General features: G+C 38.3%; 1 protein-coding gene across 1 annotated transcript; it reads right to left on the bottom strand.

The window, feature by feature from the left end:
- Positions 1-2,797: 2,797 nt before the first annotated feature.
- On the bottom strand, positions 2,798-8,067 carry LOC124879903 (zona pellucida sperm-binding protein 4-like). The gene is made up of 8 exons (XM_047384757.1): positions 5,709-8,067; positions 5,373-5,557; positions 5,192-5,289; positions 4,957-5,117; positions 4,678-4,870; positions 3,589-3,736; positions 3,426-3,504; positions 2,798-3,332 (listed from the first exon to the last, which is right to left on the bottom strand). The coding sequence occupies exons 1-8, from the start codon at positions 6,634-6,636 to the stop codon at positions 3,241-3,243; spliced, it is 1,884 nt and encodes a 627-aa protein (XP_047240713.1). The 5' UTR covers positions 6,637-8,067; the 3' UTR covers positions 2,798-3,240.
- Positions 8,068-10,107: the final 2,040 nt, after the last annotated feature.

The raw sequence follows: 10,107 nt of genomic DNA, 5'->3' as shown, positions 1-10,107 counted from the left end.
TCTTCTATTGTCACCAAACACATACCACCACCCCACCACCAGCAGTTAGGCCGGTCTGTATATTATGGTTTTCACTTTAGTTTTAATCTAAGGTGGTTCTAAAGCCAAATGAAAATGCTGTTTTTCAAATGTTTACAAATGCAATAACTGTTTTATGAATCTTAAATTGTGTTTTTAAAGGGTCTGTTCAGTGTACTATAATGAATAATGAATCTAAGTTTGTAAAGTAAGAAATGTAAGAAACAGAAATAACATTTTTAATCACCCCAGGGGTTTGCAACCTTTAAAATCTAAAGAGCCAATTTTGCCCTCAGTCCAGCTAAATAAAACTTGTTTAGAGACGCAAATGTTATATGACCTTTTGAATAAAGACAACTTGAAATTTTTCATAAATATCTAATAAAGGAAATTTGTTAACCAACATTTTATTTACATTTTTAGGTATTAAAATAAAGAAAAATATAAATATTTTGCAAAAGAGGATGGATACATTTTCTTCTATGGGATGATGATATGGGTAAAAAAAAGAAATGATGTAAAATAATATAACACGTTTCCAATCTAATGACAAGAAAAATAGATCTTGAATTCATACTGGTACTATTAGTGTTACAATGTTATTAAAATTTAATGCAATTACTTGATGAAAAAGCTGAAAAACCTCTACCTTTATCCCAGTGTCTGTGCTGTGAAGAAGGCGACACTCGTGCCACAGTGTCACAGGTGCACTGTTTTTGTTTGCTGTGTCAGTTAAGTCTTAACAGGTCCTGATATCATTGACCAGCTCAACCTCTGATGCAAAACAATCACCGGTCAAGGTCTTAAAAGCAGAGAGTATTTCATAATATATTTTTTGTTCTTTATTCTGGTGAGTAAACCTTTTGGGTCACAATAACCTTTCAAAAATTACATCCTCAGATTTTGTTTGTCGCCAAATCTTTATTTTGTTCAACCACAGTAGCAAGAACATTGATTTTCCCTTTTTAAATGTGAATATATTTCCTTTTGAAGATGGGTATGAGCTGCTAAATTGCATATTACACAGATACTGTGTGATAAATGTTCTCCAAGGCACAGATAAGATACAAACATCAATGTATTTTACTGAGATTTACTAGATTTAGGTGATGGATCACCACAAAGCAGTGCATAACTGCAGTGGAAGAAAGAGGTGCGGTTTTCAAGTTAAAGTCTGAAAGTGTCGGGTGCATGTGGTTTATTACCTCTAAACAAAACCAGTATTTCCTTTAGATATACAAGGGTATGGACAATGAAACTGAAACACCTGGTTTTAGACCACAATAATTTATAAGTATGGTGTAGGGCCTCCTTTTGCAGCCAATACAGCATCAATTCATCTTGGGAATGACATATACAAGTCCTGCACAGTGGTCAGAGGGATTTTAAGCCATTCTTCTTGCAGGATAGTGACCAGGTCACTACGTGATAGTGGTGGAGGAAAACGTTTCCTGACTCGCTCCTCCAAAACACCCCAAAGTGGCTCAATAATATTTAGATCTGGTGACTGTGCAGGCCATGGGAGATGTTCAACTTCACTTTCATGTTCATCAAACCAATCTTTCACCAGTCTTGCTGTGTGTATTGGTGCATTGTCATCCTGATACACGGCACCGCCTTCAGGATACAATGTTTGAACCATTGGATGCACATGGTCTTCAAGAATGGTTCGGTAGTCCTTGGCAGTGACGCGCCCATCTAGCAGAAGTATTGGGCCAAGGGAATGCCATGATATGGCAGCCCAAACCATCACTGATCCACCCCCATGCTTCACTCTGGGCATGCAACAGTCTGGGTGGTACGCTTCTTTGGGGCTTCTCCACACCGTAACTCTCCCGGATGTGGGGAAAACAGTAAAGGTGGACTCATCAGAGAACAATACATGTTTCACATTGTCCACAGCCCAAGATTTGCGCTCCTTGCACCATTGAAACCGACGTTTGGCATTGGCATGAGTGACCAAAGGTTTGGCTATAGCAGCCCGGCCGTGTATATTGACCCTGTGGAGCTCCTGACGGACAGTTCTGGTGGAAACAGGAGAGTTGAGGTGCACATTTAATTCTGCTGTGATTTGGGCAGCCGTGGTTTTATGTTTTTTGGATACAATCCAGGTTAGCACCCGAACATCCCTTTCAGACAGCTTCCTCTTGCGTCCACAGTTAATCCTGTTGGATGTGGTTCGTCCTTCTTGGTGGTATGCTGACATTACCCTGGATACCGTGGCTCTTGATACATCACAAAGACTTGCTGTCTTGGTCACAGATGCGCCAGCAAGACGTGCACCAACAATTTGTCCTCTTTTGAACTCTGGTATGTCACCCATAATGTTGTGTGCATTTCAATATTTTGAGCAAAACTGTGCTCTTACCCTGCTAATTGAACCTTCACACTCTGCTCTTACTGGTGCAATGTGCAATCAATGAAGACTGGCTACCAGGCTGGTCCAATTTAGCCATGAAACCTCCCACACTAAAATGACAGGTGTTTCAGTTTCATTGTCCAACCCCTGTACATATTACATACACATTATTATATACATATTAGTGAACAGAGTCCACCTATGTGTGATTTAAACTCCGTGTAAGTCCAGCTGTTCAGTGAAATTCTCAGAGGTTTGTTAGAGGACCGGACTTTCTCCTGTTTATGAATGAATCTCAGACTCACAAAGATATTACTCAGTGTTGTAGATAGATGGAAATAACATCTTTATCAGGACAAATTTCAGCATAAATATAATTAATCTCTTTTTATTGGAACTCATCGATTTTACAAGCTGGTCTTTCTTTTTACATTTTAATTCATGCATTTTGTCTACAGAAGTTATAAACTATTGTTTAAAGTTGGAATACTCAGTAATAAGCGTCTGCTATGCAGTTTAACAAAAGCCATGTGTTCTTCGACATGTTTGGAGAATTTTTTATAAAGTTATTTAGATTCACAGTTAGCTAACTGGTAAAGCATTTGTAAAACAATGTAAACTAGCACAATAAGATCACTAAATTCAGTCTTAAACATGTCAAGTTAACAACTTTGTATGAAGGACTAAAATGAACCAATCATCCTATCTTCAAAACTAAATCAAATGCTGGTTATGTATTGTGTGACTATATATCACTTAAAAATATATACAGTGACATTTTTATTTACTGTTCAGCAACCATGCTAACCATGTTAAGTTTTTTGTCTAAATATTCCCGAGTGAATTCCTGAGCTTGTCTCTGTTTACTCCTGTGGAGCGATCATGATCACTTCTCCAGACGAAACCACAATCTTTGGTTCAGCTTTCCTCTGCTGTGCAGCCTCGGTGTCTCTCTCTGCAGCAATGACATAAAATTATTTGGTCACATCTGGGTATCAGTTGATCATGACCTTTTTGAAGTTTTTTTTATTTTTTATTAATCACTTACTTTCTTTTCTGTTGCATGATGGTTCACAGCTTACACCCAGGCCTGACACACACACAGCTGTGCTACAGTGAATGTACACCTGAAAAAGAAAAAAACATTATTAGAGCTGACATATAAGACAAGTCTAGCCAAGTTGTTTTTGTTAGAGTGCTGTATTCATTACGTTTTCCTTTAGGGGCTCCATTGACTTGGTGTCTACAAAGGTAAACATTTTGAAAATGAAACGCTGGTAGTGAGTAGGAAAGTTCAGACCAGATGAGGCATCCACTGGAACCAGTGAGGAGAGGTAACGATCATCCACGTATGGACATCTAGATGGTTCAAACTTAGGTCAACATGTAGTTGTATGGAAACAAGACAGACAGCACAGCCTGATGATATCTTATCAAAAACATGTATGTTTTGGTACATACCTAAGCATCATTTGCTACAGATAAGCCCAAAAGTATTTGCAGCCCTGACAGATTTTCTTTTGCCAAGAAATAAGACAAAAGATAATAAAAGAATATAAAATGATTAACAGTTTTAAATTTTAAAAAAAAATTTTTTTTTATTTAAAAAAGCATGTTGAAAATTATTTATACCCTTGTCAATAATCCGTGGAAAAATATTTTTTGGGAATTACAGCGATTAAACTCTTCTGATAATTGCCGAGCAGCTTTTTGTGTATTTCTACTGGTAATTTTCATGATTTATTTTGGGTGATGAGCTCCAAGTCATTGAGACTGGAAATCCTAATCTTTAGCTCAGTTACAGAGATTCTGCATCACATTCAAATGAGGACTCCAAAATATTAATATTTCCAATCAGACATGTTGGTAAAGTAAAAAGATTACTTTAAACCTAAATCAACAAGGGTTATGAATAGCTTTGGGCTGAACGGTGTATAGAAATGTCAGTAATGTAGGACATCAGTTGCATCATTATTAGATTATATGTTCACTACAGAGTAATACCAAGTTCACTTATCCGCTTGCAATGTTCTGCTCGTTGCTTTTGAGATTACTTGAGAGTACTTTTATTTTATCCTTAAAAGTTAAGTTGTACTTTTATTTTGTGGAGGAACATATTTATTAGAGTTTTATTATTGTTTTTCCCCAAGTTGATTACTCTTTCATGACAAAATTTAGCATCCATCTCATTCAAATCCATGTAGGATTATGAAACATTTCCTAATAAAAATAACTGACAGAAATGTAAAGAATAAGCGTATTGTAATTACTAATATAGTGCAAACAATTGTTGTAATTACCCATCAATCAGAATGTCCCACTGGGGCAGGCTGTGAGGGTTGGCGTCTGTGGTTGCCCAACAGCGTCCAAGAGTCAGAACCAGTGCAGGATCTGTCTTTTCAAGCAGCAGAACTTCCACATACACTGGATCTCTCAGTACTTTGGTAACTGGATAGTCTGAGTCCAGATAGTAAGATGTGTATGCTGCATCCACTGTGTGACCAAAGACACAAGTTATGACAGCCAAGTTTGTGAAATGATCGACATCCAGCGTCACTTTGCAGGCGATGCACACTAACCTTCGTTGCAACCCTTTGTTAAGCAATGGCCATTAGCCAACCTCAAGGCCACTCTGATGGGTCCAAGAGCAGCAATTGATAAAGGAGGATTGTCTAATGGCAGCAATTCAACCACTACAGTTTCCACTGAGGTCCCAATGTACCTACACTGGAATAGCAATCTGAAAAAAAACTGATGTTAAACTGCCTTATAAGTTTGGTTTTAAAAGATGATACTCTTCTAATGTTCACATACTCATAGCTGCTGTCCCTTGTAATGGCACCCAGAGGCCCAACACCCACTTCAAATGAAGAGGTCATCCGGTTCTCATAGATTATTACACCAGGCTCCTCCTACAGTGTTAAAAATGGGAAGGGGGTTAATTGCTGAAAACCGATCCTATTGTTGATGAAATGAAAGCAAATTAAGATTTTACCATGACAACAGTGCCACAAGCAGTAATAGGAAAGAAGTAGATAGCAAAAAGTGAATTAGAGTCGACGTGTGTACAGCCATGACCTCCTCCCAACAGTGAGATTGTTTCAAGGTCAATGTGGGGCAGGGTGATGTCTTTGGCCACAACAACAATAAAGTAGCCATCCTTGGTACACTGAACTGTCACTAATGGAACAAAGATAGGATATGTTAAAATATACACACCAATTTCCAATTGATTAATCAGATCAATCACTTTTGTTTTGTTGTACTTTTGAGTGAGAACACAAACAGTCTAATATATTTCAGTAACCGGGCCGGCCGGTTCAACACTCACCTCCTTTTCCAAAGTAGCATGACTGGCCATCAAAGCAGCAGTCCCTGGCAGCACATTCAGTAGCAGAGATGTCAGAAACTCCACATGGGACTCTTGAAGCTCTTTCCACGTCACAACTTTTAGGGGTGGGAATTCCAGGGGTTTGTGGTGTCTTGGAAGGGACATTAGGTGCTTGAGGTTGAGGGTTTGGAGTCTTTGTATCATCCCACTGTTGTTTTGGATGGATTTTTGTCCCAAGATCCTGGGGCTTAGAAGGTGTTTGGGCCACAGGATAATGGGGCTGAGGGTCCAGAGGCTTTGGAGGCTTTTGGGGCTGAGGATACTGGGGCTGAGGATACTGGGGATGAGGATACTGAGGCTGAGGATACTGGGGCTGAGGATACTGGGGCTGAGGATACTGAGGCTGAGGATACTGGGGCTGAGGATACTGAGGCTGAGGATACTGGGGCTGAGGATACTGAGGCTGAGGATACTGGGGCTGAGGATACTGGGGCTGAGGATACTGAGGCTGAGGCCATTGAGGCTGAGGGTACTGAGGCTTTGAATCGTCCCATTGCACTTTCGGGGGGTCCTTTGGAGGTACAGGGGGGTACAAAGGTTTTTGAGGATGCTGGGGGTCCGAAAGCTTTTGAGGTACTTGGGGGTGTGAAGGCGTTTGAGGTACCTGGGGGAACGAAGGCGTTTGAGGTTGCTGAGGGTACGAAGGTTTTTGAGGTGGCTGTGGGTACAAAGGCATTTGAGGTACCTCGGGGTATGTAGGCATTTGAGGTACATGGGGGTATGAAGGCTTTTGAGGGAGAGGAAAATGCGGCGGTGAAACATGCCCAGGATCCTGAGGGTAACCCTTTTGAGCCTCTGCTTCTTTCCCAGTTAAGCAGCATAGTAGAGCCAGTGCTGCCCAACAGGTGAAACTCCAGTGACTTGCCATGACCTCACAGCTGTCGGGTCTGGTTAGTCCCCAAGTGTCAACTTTCTGACTTCCATTGCATTTATGTCTTACCAGGCACTTTGCTGTTTAGACTCCACCCCTTGGGAAAAAAAAAATCTGTAGTGTGTTAGTACAAGGGGGAACATTTGTCTTATTAGATCAGGTCATTGATTTAGATAACAACATGACATTGCGCTTTGGGTCACAATAACCTTTATATGGTCTTTGCACCCTGAAAGTTATCTTCAACAAATGTTTGTTTTGTCAGCACATCATCACAAACACATTGATCTTTTCTCTTAACTTCCGAAATAATTTCATTTGTACCTGAGTGTCAAGCATTTTTTTCACTTCTCATATTCACTAAATCACCTATTGTTGAATCATATATTTTAGTTTTTATAAATAGACACCATACTGAAAAACAGCAAATAATTGCCTCAGAAATAAAACACAGTTTTTACTGGATATTTCCCTTGCATTATATTTCTGAGCAAAATTGTGGTATAAACTGCAATATACAAAAGAGGGAACACTTGAAGTAAAATTTAATGAAAGCATCAGACAGTCACTACAGATTTATCGGCTGCACATCTGAGATGCGAATCTGGTGTTCCACATGTCACAAAGGTGCCATTAGAGATATGGTTACTGTGAAGGCCATTGAACAACAGTGGCTTCACTGTCATTTTTACAAAACCAGTTTGGGTGATTTAAGCTTTATGATATGGTGAATTATCATGTTCTGAGTAACCATAGGTGCACTCTGGGCAAAAAGGGATTGACATATTCAGCACCAATACTCAGGTAGGCTGCAGCATTTAAAGAATGCTCAGTTGATGCTTAGGTGCCCACAGTATACCAGAAAATATACTACTGTAGCCTTTCTATCAACATCTCTGGCCTCTGACATCAAAAATTATCCCCCCAACTACGTTGCACGAGATATCTTCCCTTTTTTAGGCTATTCTCTGTAAACCTGACAACTGATAAGGTATAAGAATCCAGCATATCAGCTTTTTATGAAACACTCACAGCAGCCTGTCTGGAATGAACAATCTTGCAACATTCAAAGTCACCTAAATCTGATTATCTGATTTGCCAATTCTAAAACTTGGTTTGAACTTTCTCAAGTCATCTTCAAAAACAAAATGTGATACAAATGCCGACCACCTTGGAGATTACTCCATTAAGTAAATAATGTTCTTTTTTTTTTTCTTGAAAACTGCTTTCCTGAGACATAAAAAAAACAATATACCACTGATGTGATCCTATGAGGCAAGATTTGCAAAACGATATTCTTATCACGGAGGCTGCACGGTGGCGCAGTTGGTAGCACTGTTGCCTTGCAGCAAGAAGGTTCGACTCCAGGCCGGGGGTCTTTCTGCATGAAGTTTCCATGTTCTCCCTGTGCATGCGTGTCCACAAACATGACTGTTAGGTAAATTGGTCTCTCTAAATGGTTGTTTGTCCTGTGTGTCTCTGTGTTGCCCTGCGATGGATTGGTGACCTGTCCAGGGTGTACCCCACCTCTCGTCTGTAGACTTCTGGAGATAGGCACCAGCTCCCCTGTGACCTACTATAGAAGATGCGGTATAGAAGATGAATGAATGAGCATTCTTATTACCTAAAAGGTCAACTCATATCTCATACACTGAGGTTTTTCAGAAATATGTTTTCATTGCACTTTAAACACTGCTGATAATTTTGTCCATGTCAACTAATACTTTAGATTGAAGGAAAGAGGAACGCTATATTTAAAATAAATTTACAAGTATTTACACTACATACATAGAAAGAAGAGATATAAATGAAGTGAAACATATATGTATTGGCAGTATTGTATATCTATAAGTTTTTATTGTAGAGTCTTATTGCTGATGGGAGAAAAGACCTTCTGAATTGCTGAAACCCTAAGTTGCTTTAAATCAAGATTAAAAACGTATTTGATTAGAGTGGCCTTTGAATGTGTTATCTAAACATTATTAGTTAAGTTTTCAGTCCAATTTTTCTTTCGTTTTCTTATCCATCATTTTATTCTCTTTATTTTTTTTTTAATTGCCTCTGTTGTGTGATTTTCTGTATCATTGTAATGTTTTTCTTTATGTACAGCACCTTAAGTGCCTTGTTGCTAAAAAGCGCTATATAAATAAACTTGACTTGACTTGACTTGAAAGTTAAAGCAGCATTTTAAGTTTCAGTGCTAGTGATAAGCCAGCAATATTACAAGAGGATTAACAAAACGTTCACAGCTGAGACAGAAACAATTGGTATCAGTGGTGTAAATCCCTTACAGACTACTACTTCTAGAATCAAAGCAACATTAGAATCCTGGGACTAAGAAGTTCAAAGGTCACAGTCCAGTGCTTTGCCCTAGTTTCACAGTAGTCTACAAAAATAACCACAAATGTACAATTCCTATGTTGCTGTGTTTATGTTTTGTAAGTCTGTCTGTTTAGATAACAATTTTCAAAGCTCTGTACCTCATTATAGCAACTTGGTCTTTAAAAAAAAAAACACAGATCGTCATATAACAATTTTGTAAGACATATTGCATTGGCAGGAAAAGGGTATAATGAGAGTGTGTATAAAGAAAGCTTGACATAAAAGTATTTGTTTGCAAGGTCTCTGTAACTTTCTTTCTTTTGAAATCACATGTTTACTAGCCAGTAGCACAGACTATGACCACATTGGCACGGCTAGATGTTAACTTATTCACTTAATCGCTTTTCAACCCCTGGTTATATAAAAGAGCTGTGAAATGACGGGCATTTAGATCGAGGTCACTTGAGTTCTTTTTGTGGGTTCTGGGACAGGGTTTTTCTTATGCAATGGAGCCAAGTTATTATCTACACTGAAATAATTTATTCATTCCCACCTTAACAATGCTCTTAGACATTTAAATAAAATGTAAATGTTTCTGTTTCTAATTTGCACTTTGTTGTAACAAGATTAACCACATCTAACATTTTGGATTCTGCTGTCACTTGCGTCAAAAACATGTTGAATTTGCAAAAATAAAAAGTAAAATTGTCAACCGCCTTTTAATAGAGATGAGGTTTTTCATATTTTAGTTTAGAAAACGTATTACAAATGTCTTCAAATTGGCCTTAGACACATAACTCATGTTGTGCAGCCACTCTATAAATCATATCTTCATCATTATTATGTAATGTTTTTGGAAAAGGCCACAAGATTCCTATTAAAGTTATGTGTGTAAATGTACTTTTTAAATTATTATTTTTTTGTTGTGGCGCTGTACTTTGCCATAACAATTAAGGTACATAAAGGTAAGGTTTTTTATATATCATTTTTCTCTTTTGGTCAGTAATTAAATTGAAAAGATGAAACTCATATATTAAACTGAGTCCTTACACAGTGTTATTATATATTTCAAACATTTACTTCTGATAATTTTAACAGTTACAGCCTACAGCTAATGAAAACCCTATTAGCGGTTTCTGAGAATTA

This window comes from Girardinichthys multiradiatus, chromosome 2 (genome assembly GCF_021462225.1).
Source record: "Girardinichthys multiradiatus isolate DD_20200921_A chromosome 2, DD_fGirMul_XY1, whole genome shotgun sequence".
NCBI classification, from domain to species: Eukaryota; Metazoa; Chordata; class Actinopteri; order Cyprinodontiformes; family Goodeidae; genus Girardinichthys; species Girardinichthys multiradiatus.
Note: the sequence above shows the minus strand (reverse complement) of the source record. Positions and strands in the feature narration are given on the sequence as shown.

What these genes read in the sequence shown, in the direction of transcription:
- LOC124879903 (XM_047384757.1), bottom strand. Translation starts at nt 6,636, where the DNA reads ATGGCAAGTCACTGGAGTTTCACCTGTTGGGCAGCACTGGCTCTACTA. An exon ending in TGGAGCCCCTAAAGGAAAAC is followed by an intron (nt 3,505 to 3,588) that starts GTAATGAATACA and finishes TTTCTTTTTCAG; the next exon opens with GTGTACATTCACTGTAGCAC. An exon ending in ATCATGCAACAGAAAAGAAA is followed by an intron (nt 3,333 to 3,425) that starts GTAAGTGATTAA and finishes TCATTGCTGCAG; the next exon opens with AGAGAGACACCGAGGCTGCA.